Source organism: Apus apus, chromosome 1 (assembly GCF_020740795.1).
Source record: "Apus apus isolate bApuApu2 chromosome 1, bApuApu2.pri.cur, whole genome shotgun sequence".
In the NCBI taxonomy this organism is placed as follows: Eukaryota; Metazoa; Chordata; class Aves; order Apodiformes; family Apodidae; genus Apus; species Apus apus.
This window is the reverse complement of record NC_067282.1, coordinates 68,302,104-68,325,194: the sequence shown is the minus strand read 5'-3', so window position 1 is coordinate 68,325,194 and position 23,091 is coordinate 68,302,104. Positions and strand designations below refer to the sequence as shown.

Sequence of the window (23,091 nt, the reverse complement as noted above, 5' to 3'; positions counted from 1 at the left end):
TTTTTTTACCAGTCTTTGGATATTTCCCCCAAAGATGATTCTCTGGGTTTCTCTGGCAGTTTGTCCTTTGGTGAACTAGAGAGTTCCTCTCAGAGTTTCGGCCAGCCCCTGCATCTTATCCATGTTGAGAATAGCTTGGTTTTGCTTTCTTAGTAACACTACTTCATATATCAATAGCTCTCACCTGTCACACCATCCTTCTTTGCCAGATCATTCTTCCCAGCTCACTTAAGCCCTACTCAGTGATCTTATTTGGGTTTCTGAATTCACATTTGTTCTACTGAGAAATGACTAAAATGTCTCCCCAGCTTTTGAATATTGAAACACTATACTCACAAAAATAATAATTAGCAATATAGCTAAAAATAAATGTGTGGATGAGACTCCCAAAGGCAATATGAAAAGCTGCAGCCATGAACATAGATGGTGTTGAAAATAGCTAAGCTCTGAGGGGAAAAAAGAAGAAAAACAAAGCTACAGGGAACTTATGAATGGCTGGATGTCCTATAGATAGATGGCAAACCACACAGATTATTAAACACAGTCCTGAGTCTATGATTGCTCCATTTCCTGTAAGCCTCCCCCAGATGTGATTCAGTACATTAAGGAGCTTTCTGCAGATGTCAAGAAGATGGACAGCTGGAGCAGGCTAGGACAAGTCAGCTGGAGTGGAAGGCTGTCAAACACTTCCAAAGTTCTCCTAGAGTTTCTGTCCAGGCTCTTGGTGTCCTAATGGTGAGCTTCCAGATGAAGGAAGACATGCCCACTGGGAGAAGAGCCAAATGCATGAGGATTTATGGTGATGACAACTAGTATTATTTCTACATCCTTGGGATATAACTCGTGCTGCTGGGAAAGGAAGCAATAAAACAAGCAACAGGAGGTGAGACAGTGGGAGTGTGCTGAATGCAAGAAAGGGCACAGCCAGCACAGTGGTTTACAGAGGAAAAACAGTTCAGATGCTATAGGAATCAGCTTGCTTTCTCCTAGCATGATCTAAAATATAGAACAATTTATTGATAGACATAATTCCTGCTTCTTCAGGAAGTCACGTGACAAGACTGGTCCTCACCAGTCCAATTTATTAACCCATTAACAATACTAGAATCATAGAACGGTTAAGGTTGGAAGACACCTTAAATATCATCAGGTTCCAACCTCCCTGCTATGAGCAGGGACACCTCACACTTGACCAGGTTTCACAAAGCCTCATCCAACCTCACCTTAAATACCTTCAGGGAGGGGGTTTCCACAACCTCCCTAGGTAACATATTCCAGCACCTTACTACCCTCATAGCAAAGATTTTCTTCCTGATGTGTAACCTAAATCTACCCTCAATCAGTTTACAGTCATTACCCCTTGTCCTATCACTGCCTTCTCACTGCCCTCTCTGGTGAAAAGCCCCTCCCCAGCTTTCCTGTAGTCCCTTCAGGTACTGGAAGGCCACTACAAGGTCTCCCAGGAGCCTTCTCTTCTCCAGGCTGAATAGCCCAAACTGCCTCAACCTGTCTTCATAGCTGAGGTGCTCCAGCCCTTTGATCACCTTTGTAGCCCTTCTCTGGACCCTCTCCAATAGCTCCATGTCTTTCCTGTGCTGAGGGCACCAGAACTGTACACAGTACTCCAGGTGGGGTCTCACCAGAGCAGAGTAGAGGGGCAGAATCACCTCCCTGGCCCTGCTGGCCACACTTCTTTTGATGCAGCCCAGGATGCAGTTGCTCTCTGGGCTCCAGCACACACTGGAGGCTCATGTCAAGCTTCTCATCTACCACCACCCCCAAGTCCTTCTCCTCAGGGCTGCTCTCCAGCCATTCTCCCCCCAGCCTATATTTGTGCCTGGGGTTGTGCCGACCCAGGTGCAGGACCTTGCACTTGGTCTTGTTGAACTTCGTGACACTGACATTGGCCCACCTCTCCAGCCTGTCAAGGTCCCTCTGGATGGCATTCCTTCCCTTTAGGGTGTCAACTACTCCACACAGCTTGGTATCATCAGCAAACTTGCTGAGGATACACTCAATCCCACTGTCCATGTCTCCAACGAAGATGTTGAACAGCACTGGTCCCTTTGGGAACATCACTCATCACTTGCTTCTACTTGGACACTGAACCATTGACCACAACTCTCGGGGTGTGGCCCTCCAGCCAATTCCTTATCTACCTGAGTGGTCCATCTGTCAAATCCATGCCTTGTCAGTTTGGACACCAGGATGTTGTGTGGGACAGTGTCAAATGCCTTGCACAAATCCAGGTAGATGACATCAGTTTCTCTGCCATTACCCACCACTGGAGTTAAGCAAATTATAGGTCTGCTCAAATGAAGCAAAGATTATTGTATGCAAATGTCTACACTATGTGGCCAGGTTATGTCATTAGTTGTACTCTACCTTTCAGATGAACTAGTCCCTCAGCCATGAAAATAGACACAAATCATGCAAATTCCACGAGAATGAATGACAACCTATCTTAAATTTTAGCCCAGGAGTGTGGTTTTTTTCTTTTTCTTCTTCTTCTTCTTTTTTTTTTCTTTTTGGTTTGGTTTTGTTTGTTTGTGTGTGGTTTTTTTCCAATAATTCTTTCTTTTTCCTCCTTCCCAGTCAGAAAGAGGAAATCATATTGTATAGCTATCACAAACTGCCTGTCACAAACACATGCACACAAATATATACACACAGTGAAGCGAATAATTTGCAAGAAATCCACTGCCTGAAGTCATTTTGCATAACTACTTCACTATATCCTGCTGCAATGAAATCAGAAATGAAGCCTAGATGCAGAGTATTTTCAAACAGATTACATTCAACAAGACTTATTTCATCCCTTCCAGAAAAAAACTGAGTTATGAATGCACAAACACTTTCTGTACTCTTTCAAACCAGTCACTAACTCAAGGTTTTGGAATCTGTCTAATCTGTAGTAGTATCTGACAGTACTTAGTGTAGAATTGGAGAACCTGTTGGGGCTTTCAGGTAACTAGCATTTTGATCTCAGTGCAAGGCAAAGGAAAAAAGTTTCCACCTGTGTTTTCCTTCGGTGGCAGAAGTAATTTTTTGAAGCCTGAAGAAAATATAACACATACCCCCCAAGATGCCTGCTTTCCAGATTGTACTCTCACAGCATCTTACAAATATTCATTAAATATTAACTTCAGTATATTTTCCTATGCTTTAGCTCTAGTGGCCCAACACAAACTTGATTGAAAGAAGAGTTAAAGGGCCAAGTTTTAAGAGCATGGTGGGATCTTGACAAATGCCTACTTGCCTTAATTCCATTGAAACCAGTGTGAATTAGGCACCAAGGCTCTTTGAGAAGAGCGACAGCAATGTGCTCTTGTGGCCAAGGCCAATGGTATCCTGGGGTGCATTAAGAAGAGCGTGTCAAGAAGGTCAAGGGAGGTTCTCCTCCCCCTCTACTCTGCCCTAGTGAGACCACATCTGCAGTATTGTGTCCAGTTCTGGGCTCCCCAGCTCAAGAAGGACAGGGATTTACTTGAGACAGTCCAAAATAGATTATGAGGGTGATTAAGAGGCTGGAACACCTGTCTTATAAGGAAAGGCTGAGAGACCTGGGGCTGTTTAGTCTAGAGAAGAGAAGACTGAGAGGGGTTCTTAGTCATGTATCTGAAGGGTGGGTGTCAAGAAGGAGGGGCCAATCTCTTTTCAGTAGTGCCCTGTGATAGGACAAGGGTCAATCAACGCAAACTAGAACACAGAAGTTCCACCTCAACATGAAAAAAAACTTATTTACTGTAAGGGTGACAGAGCCCTGGAACAGGCTGCCAAGAGAGGTTGTGGAGCCTCCTCTGGAGACTTTCAAGACACGTCTGGATGTGTTTCTGTGTGACCTGCTCTAGATGGTCCTGCTCTGGCAAGGGCATCAGACTCAAGGATCTCCAGAGGTCCCTTCCAACCTCTAACATTCTATGAAAATTTTGCAGAGCTCCTGCCTATGTAAATCCTATTTGTTACGACAATTCTGCAAATTACCTGATGCCACCCTACCACTGTTTGGAACTAGACTTGTACATATATGCCAAATGATTGCCAATTAAAACAAAGGAGGTTAAAGAAGACTTAAAGTGTCAGTAGGAAATCTGGATATTTGAAGCTTAGGAAACTCAGGGGTATAAAGGGATTACACTAAAATTTTGATCTCCTTTTTTGCAGCTGGAAGTTGGAAAGTTAAAATGCAGGAGGCAGAGGCTTGGCAAAGAACAGGATCTCAGGGTCAAGAAAGCTGAGAGATGGCTGTCCTACTGCACTGCCCTACCTTTGCTGCTGAATTCCCTTGTTATCCTGTCCCACACTTGTCACAGGGTGATTCCAGTGGCATGTTCTGCATCTCTGAGTAGCTGGCTTTAGACACCTTGAGTCTGATTTCGAGCAGTCAGAGCTGCAGCTGACAGTAATGGGAGATGTTTTCAGATATGTGCAATTGAAAATAAAAACTACTAATAAAAGTCAGGTTCTCTGTTTCTCAAATTCAGCACACAGACTGAGGGAGTCCCGCTGACCAAACTCTCTCCATGTGCCTCAGTTGTCCATCTCCAAGAATTGAGTGAAAATACTCAGTTATCTCAGATGGGTGTTGCAAAGATTTACCAAATAATGTTAGGGATGTGCTCAGAATCACAAGGCAGCCCAGGAGAAAATTAGTATTTCTGATTTCAGAGCAGAGTTTGAATAGTATTTATTGAGCAAAGCTGTGGGTTCACATGCTGACTTATTATGAGAGAACAAAATATTGAATAATATGCTAATTAAGTGAGCACTGTCCATTCTGTGACCTGAATGTGCTAGGAATCCCTGGAAGGAAAATAAGACGTGTCCCTGTTATTAGAAGTGTACTGAAATACATTCATAAGAGAAGACCATGCTGAGGTTGCACAGACATCTGCATTTCCAGTATTGGTTAATTTTTTAATACTTGGCTTAGCTGCCTTAATAACTTTCTTCTAACATAGTTTCACTGTGGGCTTTTTCACACATATCTAGCTCATGTTGCAGCGGAAGCCTAAATCTATTTCTACTCCTAGTAGCGTGGGATAATTCACCTTTTACCCAGATTTCACTTTCCAAAATGCAATTAAGTAAATCATAGAAGCCCAAACCTCTTGGCCTCATGAGCATCTTTTAAAAAGCCACCAAACTACCAGTGTCCAGGAGGTGTCAAACTCCTATCAAGTACCTTAGGCAAGGTGAGGGGTATTTCAACAAGTAGCTCCTGGCAGAAAACAGCAATCATAGAATCATAGGGGTTGGAAGGGACCTTGAAAGATCATCTAGTCCAACCCCCCTGCCAGAGCAGGGTCATCTAGAGTACATCACACAGCCATGGGTCCCTGGGGTCCCAGCACCCAGTGTGGGATGGGGTGGGGCTAAGTGCCCAGCTGAGTCCCAGAGCTTGTAGGGAGCTGTTGGCTGAGAGCCTTCTCCTACATGGAGACACAGATAAAACAGTTCTAACATTAGCAGTGTGCTGTCAGTAATACGATGTATTGTGAAATTCATACTTCAGTTGCTCAGTATTTGCCTGTGGCTTAAAAGCCACAAGTTGACCATCCTTGAATTAGGTAAGGAAGGATTACCCATGGAAAATGGAATGTTCCTGGCAAAAAAAAAAAAAAAAAAAAAAAAGAAAGAAAAAGAGGAAAAAAAAAGAGAAAAAAAGTCTTACCTAGCAATTTAATGAGTGCAAAATTACTGCATTAGGGAAAAGCCCCCTAAAGATTTAATCATTTAATATGTACAAAAAGCTACTGAACAGAGAATTACTTTGTTCAAAGGATCAGTTATATCTTTGCCTAGTTTTCAGCAACTCAGTGACTACCCTGTAACATCAGAGCTGGAATAGCAGGGGTGCTGCAGGGCAGAAGCACAGGGCATTGATAAAAGTGGAGCAAAGGAATGACAGAAATCTTGTTCAGCATTTTCCTGTGCTCTATATAACTGAGTGCGATTTCACTGCCACTGGCAGCAAACTGACCTCCTGTTTACAGCACAGTACTTGAAACTTGTGTTTTTTAAAAACTGTGCCCATCTCCAATTCTGATTAGCTTCTCCATGCATTTCTGTGCTGCTCAGAATTTCCACAAACAAATTTCCAAGCAGCAGAATCACTCTGTATGGTACCCCTCAGAGGTACTCAGCATACTCTGATGTCTGCTGTGCCTGACAGCAGGAAAAGCTTAGAGGCAAGTACCCAAGAGAGAAGTTGAAAAATTACAGGTTGGAGATATCAGCATCGATGATACCATACTGTGTGAAGCTGAGATGCAACAAATTTTATGTGAAAGCTGGAACTGAATGGGGGTGGATATAAGGAGGCAGAGCAACAAGGAACATATTTTGCTCTCTGCAGGAACAGGTCACAACCACAGAAGAGAAAGAAAAGAAATCAAGCCCTGCCAGTGGGGCCACTTCCTGCACTTTGCAAGATGGGAGGGCTTACCTTAGCTTGGTAAGGCTCCTTCAGTTCTGGAGTGGGTGCTCACAAGTTGCAGTATTATCTGCTCTGGTCAGAGCTTCTCCTTCTATGGGGAGAAGAAGCCAGTGGAGCCACAGAATTGTAGATGCTTCCAACAAAATTATCTCCTGACACAGTCTAGTGCCTTTTTTGCTTCCCCCTTTATTGCTGTGCTGGGACAGCATACACTTCTGTGAAAAAGCAAGAAGCAGGGATTGCCCCAGGGGTAGGGTGAAACCCCATATGATGTGGAAGAAGCAGGGACTACAAAATCCCCACCAACCCCACAAATTCTAACACAAGACCTACTTTCCACTGCCTTCTTGTCAAACATATATTGGGTTTGGCCCAGAGAGACAACCACACATTCACTTTGCAACACAGTCTCTCTTTGTTACACTGACAGCCTTTTCACTTCCATTCTTGACTGGCAGAGGGACAGTGTCCTTCCTCCAGACCTGCCAATGGGACCTTTTATTTTGGCCACCTACACTGCCTCCATTAAGTGTCTCTGTAGATCACTCAGCCTTGACCATTAACTCTGTTTCAGTCCTGACAGACAGAGTTCCAACTCCAGAGGAGCAGGATGAGAGTCTCTTAAGTTGCCATGGAGGGCAATCTCAGCAGAAGGTCCTCAAAATAGGAGACAGGGTATCCTCATAGGGCATAGGCTTCAAGCCATAACCAGCAATTAGATTTGGCAGGCTTACAGTGTCCTGCCATGCTGGTACGTCTCAGGACAACAGATAAAGACACAACTCTTCTTCCACACTCACGGAGTGCTGATGAATTGCTTTTTTCCCAAGACTTCTGAATTTTGGTACCAGGATTCCTGTATTTCCATTTCAGTCTCTGCTAAGGAAAACTTTCCCACAAGCATGTTAGTCTGCTTTGTGCCCCCTTGGAAGAAGTAAACTTTCTTATGGATATAATTAACAGATAGAAGCCTAGGAAGGCTTGTCAACATGTCAACAGCAGCCAACATATGTAGCAATGGTCAGAAAAATTCCCACCTGTGCCTGGCCAGAAAATTGTGTCCCATCTTATGAACCAGAGATCCGAGGAAGGCAATTGAGACGTTAATGGTCTCCACAATAACAACCACCTATTTAGACTAGGGAGAAACCCCAGGCAGGCTCTCATTAATAAAAGTGTATGACCGTGTATCACTGAGGTTCTTGCCTCTTCTCACGCTCCCTGTTAAGCCCAGTTTGAAGGCTCTGCCCTCTTTCTTAAGCCCATCCTGTCCTAGAACTTACATTCCAGACAGACTACCTCTCCTGCTGAGAGAGTAACCTCCTCAACTGGAGATCCTCCAGGGCAGCAACAGAGTGCCTGAACTTCATTAACACAGCACGAATATCAGGACACAGGACCTGTGATAACATAGACCTGCTTGCTTCTTCAACTCTCAGCCCTTCCTCAGGAGATCCTCCCATGGAGTCCTGTAGGCAGGTACATGCCCTTCTCCCACAGACACAAATATAAAGCCACTGGCAAATAAAGCAACCAAATTATTTGCATTATTCAAGCAATTTTTTCCAATTAAGTAGGAGGGAGGGGAAAAAGAAAGGAACCAATCCATATTTTTTCTGTCATTTTGAGACAAATTCATGCAAGGCACGTGAATACTAGTTTAAAAGCTATTAGTTGTATATAGAGAAAAAAGGCAGAATTACTTCAGCAGATAAATCCACTTTCTTCTGTGCCTAAGTTTCCTCACATACAAAAGGAGTAACAGCAAGAGTGTTCAAGGCTTAATTTGCAAAAGATCTAAGCTGACATGTTCTGACATCAGTGAAAAGCATAGTACTAGTTTCAGTGATAACACAATTGGCCCATTTTTGCCAATGATTTTGCAACCCACCAATAACAGGCACAAGTAGAAAGTACAGTGACTCATATATTACATAAAAAGCCTATATTATAAGCCTATCTCTGGCCACATGGTAAAGGCTGAAACAGAAAATGTAAAATGGAGACTACCTCTGAAACCTCACTTTGACTCCCTTGCACATATGCCTTATAGTAGTCGTTACCTTATCCTTATCTTTTTGTTCTTGCAAGTCTTCCCCACCCCAGCTACTACAAAAGATAGACAGAGCTCACTGAGTGGGTAGCAGACTCAGTATGTTCCCGTTATCCTGATTTCAGGCATGACAAAGAGCCTTACTCCCCACACATCATTCAAACCCATCACTGAATGCAGAATACTAGTTTCCTTGTGCTCTTTCTCTATGGTGCTGGTTTGCCATAATATCTCAGTGCTTCGTGAGCCTTAATGGATGTTCTTCCAGGGAGGTAGGTGGGGTTGCTAGCTCTGTTTTACAGACAGTGAAATCAGACGCAGAGAGACTAAGGTCAAAATGGCCAGAGCTCTCACTAATTTGGGGTCTCTAATGTGTGATGCCTTGGATTAGCGTTGCCACATCTCTGTGCGTGTTGAGAGCAGAGCTCCATACAATACTGGCTCTGCACTCCTGCAAGTAAGTCAGACCCCAGGTGTCTCAGACTGAAAACCCAGAAAATGAGAACACACCAATTAGTGGCCACCCATGGAAAACCTCATTTATATGGCTTTTTCATGTCATATAGGAACTTGTGTCAAGAGGCAGGAAAAAGCCTAATTCTTCAGGGTAGTATTCAATTGCCAAAACATGAGACCATTCTTCTACTTTTGAAAAATGGTCTTTGCCCTGTCCAATTCAATACATAACCTTCATCACTGGCAGTAACTGAAACAGGAGACCTATAGAAAACATCTTCAATTATGGCAAAACTAATTCAGTCCCTAAGTATATTCCATTCTGTGCACTGAACGAGACAGAGATCCTATTGAAAAAAATGTATTCCAGTATTTAACCTTATAAATAAGGAGCACAATCATTATGTCTATAGATGAGAGAAGAAAAATTAAAGATGGATAGGCAACCCTTTTGATTAATTCTCTGTATTCTAGGTGTTTGACTTTGAAAAAAATCAATGTATGCCTAATAAAAGTGTTTAATCTCTTATTTTAATAACATACATTCAAAAGGAAGAAAACAGCAGATTTCTTCATTTGAAATCATAATGGTATTCTCTTCCCTTATAAAGATACAACTGTTTCTTATTAAATGGTTGCAAAACTCTTTACACTTTAAAAGCTTTGTTCCTATAATCTCAACAGATACAGGCAAATAAAACACTTTAAGAACACAGGGTCTATTTGAAGAAGACCCCTACCAAGAAAATTCTTATCCAAACAAGGAAAGTTCAGCAAAATTTGAAGTAGTTGAAAAAATTGTCTTTGACTATTACAGTTTATTTCATTCCCAAAAAGTTTGGTAATCCTGACTATAGGCAGGGTGCCTTGTTTTGTGTAAAGGCTTTGGAATAATCGGAGCAAGGATATCTTCCTGAGGGTTGTATGGACTCAGCACGTGATAATGGAAGATACCACAGGTCATCTTTAGCTCTTCTATATTCTCATGCAGCAGTAGCTCTTCTGCTGCATGAAAATATATCCAGTGAAGGTGAATATTATAAATCAGCATGTTTTATTCAGTATTCCCAGCAACCGCTGGGAGACATCATAATGGGAGCGGAGGGGATTAAGCACTGAAGGTGAGTGCTAGTAGGGGTACAGCACTCCAGTTGGGAACTTCTGCGTGACTGCCTTGTAAATGTTTTGAGACAATTCATGTCAGGCAGGTAGAAGAAGAAGCCACCAACTGATAAATCCCTTGTAATAATTTTCCCCTAAAGATGATGGCACCCAGCACACATCCAAGTTCAGAGGATGGATTTTGGAGCTAAGTCTAGGAAGAAGGTGAGATGCCTTGCAGACACCATAGTCTTAAGTCCACTAGAAAATATGCAGAGAACTGGGTACCTCAGAACCTGCCTATAGCAAATGCTGACGACAGAGCAACATCCAAACCCTCTGGGTTCAGGCAGCTTGCTCTAGTTATCAAGGAGGCATCTTCTGTTTTCGATTCCAAGCCCTGAACCCTGCACAGAAAGAGACAACAGTTATATCCCCTCTCTGACAGCAGGCAGTAGATAGATATTTATCAAGTATCTCAGTTGAAAGACTCGCTTTCCTAAATTAAGGGAGATGTTGGTTCAACTCTCTACTGTGCCTGAAAAGATCTCAAGTCTTACCTTCCTCCTACAGATGACTGTTTAGAGTAAGCTGCTCCTAGCTTTTCCTGTTAAATCTTTTAGGCCTTCTTCATGGAAGAATTAAATAAGCATGAGGCCAGAGACAGAGAGAGCACAGAAGTAAATATAGCTTTATAGCCTACTGGTTAAGCACTCTTCTGCAAGAGGACAGATAGGGTCCAGTTCCTGCTTCAGTGAATATTTGATGCTAATAATACAAAAGAGTGTTGAGACAACACAAGAGACCATTTAGCCCATCTTCTGGTCCAGAAGTACCTCTTACAGCCCTTCAGTGATTGCAGCTGCCATAGTTTCTTCAGACAATCTGTTCCAGTGCATCACAATCTTTTCAGACTCTTCCTGAAGTCTAGTCTGAATCACTCTGGTTCCCCATTAAAGACCATTACTTCTTGTTTTATCTGCCCTGGACAGGAAGAACACATTATTCCCCTTTTATTGCACTTGCCAGACTAGCATCCTGACCCCTCTCAGCTTTCTTGCTTTTAGGTTAAACAACTCTAATTACTTCAGTCTTTCCTCAAAGATTGTATTTCCCTTGACATCCAGCAATTCTCACTATCCCAGTCTGCACTCTCTCTCACTGATCCACACTTTTCTTAGAGTACAGTACAAAACTAAGGCATGACGTTTCAGCTGAGACTTCCTGCGCTCATGAGAGCTGAAGGCTCATTAGATGTGTCTTGCAGCCTATACTCCCACTTGCACAACCTCAACAGTTGATGTTTTCCTTTTTGACAATAGAATGATGTTCTAGACTAACACCGAACTTGTGGTCCTCTAGAGACCCTGCCGTCCTTCCTAAAGGATAGCTAGCCAGCCTGTCAGCTCCCATGGACAACTGGCTGCAGTTTATTAATAATTCTCATGGAGAGCACTTTACATTTGCTCTGATGCTGGTCAAACCAGTTCCTTGGTTTGACAGGTTTGTCTTGAATTCCAATAACTTCTACCAGTCTATACCTGGTTCATGCCATCTGCATATTTAAAAAAACCACTTCCACTAGACAATGAACCAGATGGAAATTAAATTATAAAGTACAACGTATTTAATGAGAACATGAAGCACTAACAGGCCACAGCCCAAGCTTGTGGCAATACACTCGATAGTCTTTTGTTTCAACAAGAAATCAGTAAGAATTGCTCATTGAGTATGATTAGCTAAACTAATTCTGCATCCTCCCTGTACTGTTTTCCTTTGGACCATGTTTCTTTGCTTCACTTATGATAAAAGCCTGTGAGATAATGTCAAAATCCTTTAAAATGACAAGGTATGACAACTACTTCCTCTGTATCCACAAGGCTTGTTTTAGAAGAAAGCTAAATTAGTTTGACATGATCTATTCTTGACAGATCTGTGCTGTCTCCTAATAATCTCCTTTATTTGATTATTTCCACCATTTTTTCCCCAGGAATGAAGTTAAACTGAGTAGTCTGTAATTTCTTATCTTCTCATTCTTTTTCAGTCTTCTGACACCTCATCCAGCCCTCATGAGTCTTCAAAGCATTCAGAGCTCATGGTTCAGAGATTGCTTTCATCAGCTTTGTAAATAAGCTGGGATGATTTGAAAAAAACATCTTACATCAGTACATCCTGCCTTGTTCTGCCTCTTTTCTAGATCCTGATCTTCCTCCTTTGTGGCTGCTAGGAATTGTTTCAGCCATCAACTAGCAGTTGACCATGTTACTGGAGACATGCAAAATGGGCATAAAATGCTTGAGCCTTATTGACAATATATGATGTTAAGCTTTAACCAAAGCTCTTTCCTCTCCTCCACAAGTACAAAAAACACTAAGGCAGAGAATCAGGATAATATTCTTTCACTCTCTTGCTCTGGTCCAATTAGTATTTTATTTGTCTGTGCAAAATAGATCATCTTCTCCAGGGAACACTGGTCCCAGTATACTCTATAGCTTAATAGCACATTCTCCTGGGAGGTGGGGGTACAGATCTACTCAGGCAGATACGGTATATTCACCACATCTCTGGGTAAATACTTTAATCAAAGTGATTCTGGATAAAAGGAAGGTAGTACACGCTCTTCCTCTTGAGTGCATTATGTGTGGACACTTGATCTGTGTGCTGACAAATTTACCTGCAACCAAATACTACCAGATAAGGCATTGCCATATGGTATTCCTGAATTGTGGAATCATACAATCCAAAGAACAAAAATAAAGAACATAAGGAAGAATTAACTGAGCTTTAAAGGAAGATTTGCTGAAAGCTCCTTTAAGCCAGTAGGGTTTATTTTTCACTAATTTGTCAATTCTTTTGTCTTTTTACAGTCTTGTACACTAGCATCATAATGGAGGGTTCTTTTTGCTGCATATCTAGTTTTACCATATAAGAGGGAGCTTCAGGTATTGCTTCACATAACAACATCACTAACTATCCTCTGGAAGTTATCCAGCTTCCATTTACTTTGTGGAGGTTTCAGCTAGCTTTAGTTCTTCAGTTATTTTGGGGGGAGATTTTTTTTCCTTGCACCATTCATCTTTTCCTTAGGATTTAGTATCTTCTAGCTGGTATTCTGACTGGAATTTAGGATACAAGGGAAAGGCCATTTGCCAGATCATGTGCTTTCAGTGGGACTGGCTGCATCCTTACCAATCTTTTGACTGCAGGTTAAACAGTCAACATTAAACATCCATTTTCTCTTGCTCATGTCTGTCCTCAAAACTCTATGGAGGGCTTGAGTTCCTCCGAGTTTTCTACTGGAAATGCAAACAGCGGGAAGGGTTAAAACCACTGTTTTTCATCTTTGACCAGGCAAAGCCTCCATTTAGAAAGATTCCAACTCAGCCTGTGCAATCCAGGTCTTTGCAAGCTGCCAGCCTGACTACTTCAACCTAATAAAAATTAAATTCTTGACCCTAAGAGAGGTGTCCCCAGTTCTGAGGAACATAAGTGCCATTTCAGTGCAGTTCTCCAACCTGCAGTGAAGTGTCCCCACTGAGGATAAACTTTTGGTCCAGCTTCTAAAAGCCCCTTTCCCTCAGTTCCCCATCATTCCAGTTCCCTGTTGGTCCAGTACCACTCCCAAGGCACACCATGCTTTTCAGGCACAGTGGAGCTGGTGATAACCTCCTAGCATTTTCTCAGCATGTGATTTCCAGCAGTGGGCTTCACTCTTAGAGGTAACTAAATGGCTGAAAATGTTACTGCCAACAAATCAGCAAGTGGTACTTGTTTCTTTATGTCTACCCTTCCAAACCTAGATGATTTTTGTTAAATTATTTATAAATCCACTGCTGAATACCTTATTCCTTACGCTGTGGGCAAACAGAAAAAGGAATGATATAATGAGAACAATGGCCAGTTCAAAACCATTGTGGTTTAATCCTGCTGGTTTAAATTTGAACTAATATAAATTACTGTCATCTTGTGCAAAAAAGCAAAGAATGGTAACATGCTGCCCCAAACCACCCACCCTTGAATACTTAACATGGAAGATTCATAAGGTCATTGGATACTATTAATAATATAAATGGATTAGACTCTATTAAATAGTCTGATTAGCTGGATGCCAATTGATCAAAGTCTTAATAATTACAAGAGTAATCAAAACGGTAAATTATTCTGAACATCACCAGTTATTAGAAGTCATCCCAATTCATAAAAAAACTGAAATTCCTGAGACCACAATTTCACTACTAAGCAACTGTGAGAAGAGTTGAATAAAACTAGGTTCAGAGCTCGGGTCAGATCCAAACACATTCCTTTGTACACTTAAATTTTAGGGACATTTAAATCAAGTGAGTAGGACCTTGATAGGCTTGAGAGGGGGACCCACGCCAACCTCATGAAGTTCAACAATGCTAAGTGCAAGGTTTGCACCTGGGTTGGGGGCAATCCCAAGCACAAATACAGGTTGGGCAGAGAATGGATTGAGAACAGCCTTTAGGAGAAGGACCTGGGAGAGTTGGTGGATGAAAAGCTCAACATGAGCCAGAAATGTGCACTTGAAGCCCAGAAAGCAAATTGTGTCCTGGGCTGCATCAAAATAAGCATGTGGAGGGAGGTGATTCTAACCCTCTACTCCGCACTCATGAGACCCCACCTGGAGTACTGTGCCCAGTTCTGGAGACCCCAACACAGGAAGGACAGAGCTCTCGGAGTGAGTGCAGAGGAGGGCCAAGAAGATGACCAAGGGCTGGAGCACCTCTCCTATGAAGACAGACTGAGAGTGTTGGGGTTGTTCAGCCTGGAGAAGTCTCCAGGGAGACCTTTTAGCTGCCTTCCAGTACCTGAAGGGGCTACAGGAAAGCTAGGGAGGGCCTTTTTACCAAGGTGTGTCGTGACAGAATAAGAGGTAATGGTTTTAAGCTGGAAGAGGAGAGATTTAGGTTAGACAGGGAGAATAAATTCTTTTGTGCAAGGGTGGTGAGACACTGTAACAGGTTGCCCAGGGAAGTGGTGGATTGCCCCTCCCTGGAAGTGTTAAAGGCCAGGTTGGATGGAGCTTTGAGCATCCTGGTCTAATGGGAGGTGTCCCTGTCCATGCAGGGGGGTTGGAACTAGATGATCTTTAAGGTCCCTTCCAACCCAAATCATTCTATGATTCTTTTAGAGCCTATTAACTTTACTAATTACCAGCCCTTATAGAAAGGTGTCTTCACAGAGAGAATGTTTAAATATTGTTAGATGTCCTGGCTTTCTATAAATATACTGTGATTATGGCTGGAATTAATTCAAGAAACTTCAGAAGTAAGATGAGTAATGAATGGGACTGACATTTATTGGTTATAATTCAAAAGAATGTAAGTACATCCTGGCTTCCCTTTCAAAGCATCGCAGCTTTGGTGAGAGGAAGGCAGGCTCAGGACATCCTCTCTTAGCCAAAAAGACAGCTGGAGCACAGTCCATCACCCAGCAGTGGCATTAGTAGCCAAGGGACAAGCCCAGAAGAAATACAAAACCTCAAGGAAGCAGAAATGGTGATATGAGTTTGTCCTGCATGCCTTGCTCCTATGGCAGCAATACTCCTCCCCAGCCAGCTGCTGGGGTGGGCAACCTTCCACCTATGCTAACAGCAATGTGATAGGTGAAGATGCACCACTTTGCTGTCTCTGTCTACAATTGCTCATTTGCAGTAGCTGCAACAGCTGCCTAAATGGAGAACAGAGGAAGCTGCAAAAGTAACTGGAAGCACAAAGGAGGAACCTATGTAGTTTTCCCTCCTACCAGCTTCCTTTCTGGTACCCGTGGCAAGAAGGGTGAAGGGAATAAGACCCTAGTGATAGTGGCTGATGCTGGCAAAAGGAGTTCCCGAGAAGCACAGTCTAAGGGAGAGCTCGTACCCAGCTGGAGGAGAGAAGAAGAAGCAGCAGGAGGACTGTATGGTCAAGGAAGAAGGAGGAATACGAGGAGCAGAACAGATGGAGAGAGCAGTCAAAATGAGCAACAGGTGGAGAAACAGGATCAGTGTCACTCCAAAAGCACAAATTCCTTTTCTTATACTAAAAACAAATCACTGTTTCCAATACAGTATTCCTCCACCCCATACACATATTTGTACAGGCTGGATCATTATGATGGTAGGGGAGGAGCTACCACATGATGAATAGCAGGGACAAAACTAAGTTGCAGCCCTCCTCCCAGGCTCTGGCCCATAGCAAGAAAGCCTGGGCCTGGGAAGAAAACCAATGGTTTGCATTAAAGGAACTCAGGTGGCTAATAAACATGTCAGCCCTGCAGGAGTGACTGAGGATGGATAAAGCAATGCCTTGCCTGGCTAAAGCACCTCTCACCTGAGGGTATCTGAACCTTTTCTTTTTCCACATACTAATGATTTAAAAGAAGCATCTTGCAGAGATAGCAGTGACAGGAAGAGAAACTGTGTTTAGATTAAGTCAGAAAGCAGGTTAATAGCACTGTTAGGAAGAGAAACCAGCTCTCCTGAAACCAATTCCTATATATTAACTACTGGCCTGTGGTGCTTGCAACCATGAAAAGCCATGGAGTTTTACACACATACTCAGCAGGTGACAGAGAGAGCCCTAAGAAAATATAAACACCTACTCCACATGAGGCCAACAGTGCTCTGAGGTTACATGTCACCCCCCGGTGCGCTCAGGAGTATCTTGGAATTATAGATGACATTCATGTGGATGGATTCTAGACTTCGACTTTGGACTCCAGATGATGAAAGGTGTTTCACTCAGACACCTGCTCTTGTATTTCCACAGCAAGGTATTCAGGCATTTCCACCAACAAGGCATGTGTACCTTTCACTGGGCTTTTCTAGATGACTGATCTCCTCTCACCAGTCTGGCATCACCCTGTAGCTACTGGGCTACGGCTGTTACCATACAGCCTTCCAAGCTCAGAGGCAGCCAGGTATGGACCGCTGTCAAATCTATCCCTGAGACTTGTTAGACTCACCGCAAACGGGAATTACATAGTGACTTCCAAAGGGCAGCAACAGAGAGAGCTGCCATCAAACGGTTTCCCATCCTCAGGTGTCTTTAGACTGGAGCTGTCACCAGAGACATCATTCATTCTAAAATCCAAATAAAGCCCTCCCTGTGTAAGGAGGAAGCCAAAAGCAACAGGAGAGTTTCACATCATTTATGTGCAGGAGGAGGGAACAACAGGAGAGTTGTACAGAGGGAAGGAAGCATGGGCCAACAACACAAGGGCTGAGCAAATGGAAGTCAGTAATGCACCTCTGGGAGCATGCACAGACAAAAGCAGAGACAATCCTCAGGCTATTCCTGCTGTTTTACCCATTAATACACTGACCCCTCAGCATATACACACCTGCTCAGTATAGAATAGGGCACACCCTCTGTCCTCTGCACGTGGAGCAGACAAGAGTCCTTGAGGGGAGCACATGCCTCACAGCATGAGGCCAGCAAACCCAAGCAAGTATACACATCCTTGATTTACATCATGAAAGACTATCAGCCTGATTTCATCTTGCAATGGGCAAAGGGCCCAGCTGAACTTCCCACTAGCACAAGAAGGCCTTGCACCTTGACAGCTGCCAGAGGTGGAGAATTCCTGGTCTTGGGGAACTGGGGAGAGAGAAATGTAATGTCTTTGCAGGGTGGCTACTAGATCCTGCAATGGCATTGCAGAATCCATGACAGCTGACTTGAGAGTGGACTTGAGGTGACACCTCTTTGCACTTTCTCCTTCTAGTGATCAAAGCCACATGGCTGTAGGAGGGGTCTCTTTCATCCCTCATCCCCTAGCGACTCCCACCTTTTCAGCATGGCACAGGCAGAGTCTGGAGCTACAGCCCATTTTCTTATACTAAGGCAGCTCTGAGATCATTCAGACACCCCCAGTACTGGGCCAGGACAAGCCCTCAGACAATACATGTCAGTTCCTCTGCCTGCACGCATGTACCCAGCCAGGCACAAGCAAATAGCAGATTCAATGGAGCTCTCTCAGTAGGGATGTCTCTGCATACTGGTAGGTACTAGGTGAGTGTTTTTTGCTGGCACTGGCTCATTCAGGAGCAAGTGACAATAGGCAATTTGGATCAACAGACTGATTTCTTTTCCACCAAGCATTACTGCTGTCCTTCTCCCCCTGAAAACTCCGCCTGCAATTAGTTTCCTAAGAAGGGGCTTTGGCAGTGCCATTAAGAACAGTTACAGTACATGATCTAGAAGAAATCAATGTCTCTAATAGTCAGCAAAGGCAGCGGAGGAGGACAGGGTGATGGGAGGGGTGTTTCTCTGGAGACACCCTTCTCGGGAGAAAAGCCCATGGTATTACCCCAGGAAGAGAAATAGTAAGGACCTGGAGTAATTAAACTTCCATGCAACAGTTGTTTACTGGAAGAGGCACAGAAACCACTCAGTATCTCTGAGAAATGCACAAGCACTGGCTAGACTCTCCCCAGGTGCAGATGAAGCGCCTCTGCCCTGAAGTCAGCAGTCTGTAGTGATTTACACCAACAGGCAAGTGGAGGGAGGAGTGGCGTGGATGGACACCTTTCCTTTAAAATACCTTTTCCTCTCTCTACCTTGGGGTTTAAAGGCAAGACCATGCCTTGCAAGTTTTGAAGCATCTGGATTGTGCAGCATAATTAAGTTATTCTAAATAAGGTCCAAGACATTTTAAATATCCTGAGGCAAGAAAATCTTGACTCTGCATCCCTCTTCCTCTCTTTCTCTATTTCCTCCTTCCTGCACACCTCTGCAGTTTCTGGAATGACAAGACACCTCATCGGCTTGGCCATAATTGCTAGAACAGTTCCCTAATGCTTTCTCCTTTTCCAATTGCATTAAACTGCATCTTTAGAGGTACAGCCCTGTTTATTCATGCTGCTCGTGTGGAAGGGGAAAGAAATGCAGACTGCCTCTTTCCCCCTCCCTCCTTTGATTTGATGGGTGTGGCAGGTTTAAACCTTTGCAGCCGCTAGCTCTCCAACACTGGGGTGAGTAGCAGAGGACAGAATGTGAGGGAAGCCATCGGATATGGCTGGTGATGAATGAGACTCATCTCACCCACAAGTGGGAAACCTGCTTGCGGGTTATTGTTTAATCACTCATGCAATCCAATACTGAGCACATACCCCCATAATGTCCATCTGTTCTAGTATGCAGTGCATGCAACACTTGCATCGCTAGCTACCTATCTATCTATCTGGTTCTGCGCATTACTGACCACATACCTTGCTGGCAGTAAAGGTTTAAGTTGAATTTTTCATAAATTGCTCGACCCAGCCTTTTGGTTATGCCACCTTTTAACTGAAGATCTTGTAAGCACAGATTCAGAGCTGCAATCAACTGTAGGCAGAAATGACAACATCAAGCTATCTACATCTCACATGGGCGGGCACAGTCAGTCAGATACTTCACTCTTCACATTGGCATCGCACCCACAAGAAAGAATAATCTGCAAGGTACAAGTGCGTGAACATATTTGTCTTTGAGGGGTGGGAGGACAGACACATACAGACACACCTAGACACAAATGCGAAGAGATTTCTTCCACACCCGAGTCTGTAATTTCAACATTTTGCTCTTTAGCTGCCAGAAAGGCGGGACACCAGGGGCTTCCCTTGAAAAATAATTTGAAGAGAGCAGTCTTTATTCTGGGAAGGAAAATCCTGCCTGTGCAGAGGAACCCATTCCATCGTTTTCTCCCTGTGAAGGTCTGAGTGGGAACAGAGGAAGAGCACAAGCTCAAAACCGAGGTCTTTTTCTTCATCAAATTAAAGCTTCCTCTGATGTATCCCCAGCTCTGCTGAGCGAACTGCTACATTGCCAGTTTGGCAAGTGTGGTGTGTATTCAGCTGGGCTCTGAGCCCAGGAACATCCACCGAATATGCACAGGCAGGCACACTCAGGTTGTACGGCTGCATAAGGATCAGAAAACGTGTGAAAGGGTGGATGTGTGCCTGTGCATATATGTGTAGTCCAGATGTGAGCAAGCGGAGAGTGGAGATCTGTGCCGCACATGCATGCGCAAAGGGGTGTGTACCATGCGGTGGATTACTGTACAGAGTGGGAAGAGAGGACTATGTGCCATTAAGACACCCGCATGCCATGCATTTCTAAATATGTCAAAATACAAAACGACAGGAGAAAACCCCTAGAGATGTTAAGAACAGATACATCAGAATATTATTCAGGTGCTTCAATGCCCAACCTGTGATGGTACAGGCAAAATTATCCCTCTCCCCCAGCAGCTCTCTTCTCACTCCAAGGAATCCCAGAACTACCTACTTTATTTTAAAATGTCCTGTGCTCCTACACCCACTACTCTGTCACTCTGCCTCCCTGTCTGCCTTTCCTTCTCCTCTTCTGCTCTTTTCATCCCGTATTTCCCAGCTGAACGGGCTCTGCTGGCTGGCTGCAACGTGTTAACCATCCCCCCCCCCCCCCCCCCAGTGCCACCTCCCTTCAGGTTTTACTGAACATATTATTAATTGCAAAGCATTTGAAAAACCTGCATGGGGAAAAATACAGAATGACGCAAGGTCTCTTTCTATCCCATTCACCTGCCCCTCCCTGTTATTCTACAAAATTGCTCTTTCGTTTGATAACACACACGTCTCCATTCAGAAACACACCTCAACCTGGATTTTCTTTCAACACTGTGCTGTTCCACAGTAACTGGAGTTACTCACATGAGTGTGTTAGGCTATTGCTTCAGAATACTGCAGTGCTATATCGTAAGAGACATATAAATGTAGACATATATAAAGAAAGTAACTAGTATGGTGCTATGCATAAGACTGAGTTGAGTTTTGTGCTCAGAAGAAGGACCAAAGCTCTTTGACGCTACCCACAAATCTGTAATTTGGGGAAGTTTCCAAAGCGTCTTACAAAGATATCTGGGGCCATTTCCTGCCTCAAAGTTCCAACTGCATAAATCCAACATACACCTGAGGAAACCAAAGAGGTTCAGCCAAAAAAAGGCTCTCTTAACCAAGTGCAGGTTTGGGCATTCACACAAAATACTAGGGGAAAGGATGAGGGGGCAATGACCAAAGTAGCTGCTTCTTCATCTTCATGATCATTTTGCACCTTAAAAATTCAGCACTGAAAACTAGCTGACACCTTAGCATCCTGATTCCCTGACAAGAAATGCCAGGTGGCACCAGAAAGGAGAATGAACTGATTTCCAACAGGTTCACACTGCAAGCTTCTCTTATCCCACTCGAGTTCAGAGCTAACAGAGGCGTGGTCCTCTGTCTCTTTACCAGCTGGTGCACAGTTGTCTAACTGGTTGTACTATGAAGGGTATTGCAATGAGGGTGACTCTCCCCCTCCCGTGGCTAATGCTTTTGTTATTAATTAATTGCATTTTTTACAATAGCATAGGTTGAAAAAAAGCTTCAGGTTAATTCTTGGTCAGACTGTTGTAACACAAAAAAATGAATGCACCTGTCCTCCAAGCCACCACACAGCACATGCACATAAAGCAGCTCCCATTCATCGGAGCCAGGAGCAATAGAGAGCATTCTGACCAGGGATCAAGGCTCACTGGGCATCCTTTCTTTTTTGGCATAAGATGAAGAATTGCTTCCTTTATCTCCAAGGTAGAGCCAGATCTCATCACGTTTCCTGTCAGCCGCACCCCCCTTCCCATCCACACCCTCAGAACCACAAGCAGAAAATCCTAGGCAATACATCTACCCACTACTAAAAAATAAGAACAGAGGGGAGATTCTGGTAGCTCCCCCAAATGTGGACATAGGCCACCTCACTTCCCCACATCACCAGCCCCAGAAAGGCAAAACAATCATGTTGAAGGGTGTGAAAAGAGCCTTCAGTTGCAAGATGCTAAAGAATTGCAAAAGAGACATTCACTGAGCACAGCTGAAATTTCCCCTCCCCACACCCCAGCCCATGCCCCAGCCCCTCACACCCTCAGGCAGACACACACCCCATCATCAACACCCAGCAGCCTGGGAGATTTCTGAAAGGAAATAAACATAGAAATCTTCAGCTCTACCTGTTTTGTTCTTCTCATACAGCACAGCATGATCGTATTGTCCCCTTCCTTCCTTCTTCTTCCTTCCTTCTCCTCTCTCCTTTTCCTCTTCTCTCTCTTATCTCTCCCCCCCACCCTCTCCACTCCCTCCCTCCCTCCCTCTCTCTCTCCCTCTCTCGCTCTCTCTCGCTCTCTCACACACACGCACACTCACACACACACCAGGGCAGTTAGCAGCAACTGTAAGGTCCACAGCTATTGCTCATCACACATGCACACGCTGCCTCTCCCTGCCTCCCTCCCTACCCTTCCCAGAATTGTTCACCAGCTCTCCCTGACTCGTCACCTCCCCACCCCCACCCCAGCAGCCACCACCCCCCCCCCAAGTCTCTTGCCAGCCTCATGAATAATTAAAATCTCCAATCTGGACCAAATTACCCAACGACTTTCCCACTGTACAGAGGCGACAAGGGAGAGGGGACACTGCAGAGTGGGGAGAGGGTGGGAGGGGTGAGGTGGGGTGTGTCTGGGAGGCACCGGGCGAGGATCGGGGCCGGGCAGATGGGGAGCCCCCAGCCCCACTCCCACCGGAGCAGCCAAAGCCCCCAGCACCTCTCCACGGTCAGGAGTGGGATTTGTGGGTGAAGAAAGTGGGTGGGGTGGGCAGGGAGGGGAGAAGAGGGAGCGAGGTTATTGCCATGGCAGACGGTATATGCCATGCTCAGGTGACGTACCGTAGGTGGGAGCTGCGAGCTAAATGAGAATCGGGAAATATGTTAAAATGGCTGTTAAAAGTCCCCCTCCCCCTCAGCAGCACTCTCACAAACATGTAAGTCCATGCTGCCTTCTTCATATGTGCAGGCATAAAACCTGCATGGTGACATCCTGCAACACTGAACGGGACAACTTTCTCCCTTGTTCCCCCAGTCCATCCTACAGCCCTTCCAAAGGCACAGAAAAATCTTCCCCTGCAACAGATTTTTTTTTTTCCCCTCAAAAGACCTTCAAAACCTACAGAAATCTTCCCATTCCCTTCTGTATAGATCTCAATTAATTT

At 44.2% G+C, this 23,091-nt stretch overlaps 1 protein-coding gene across 1 annotated transcript in view; it reads right to left on the bottom strand.

The window, feature by feature from the left end:
- Positions 1-22,353, bottom strand: part of GAP43 (growth associated protein 43) — a 66,783-nt gene extending 44,430 nt beyond the window's left edge. Inside the window, exon 1 of the mRNA XM_051623593.1 lies at positions 22,056-22,353. Within this exon, the coding sequence (XP_051479553.1) occupies positions 22,056-22,085 (30 nt within the window). The 5' untranslated portion in view covers positions 22,086-22,353. The remainder of the gene's footprint in view (positions 1-22,055) is intronic.
- Positions 22,354-23,091: the final 738 nt, after the last annotated feature.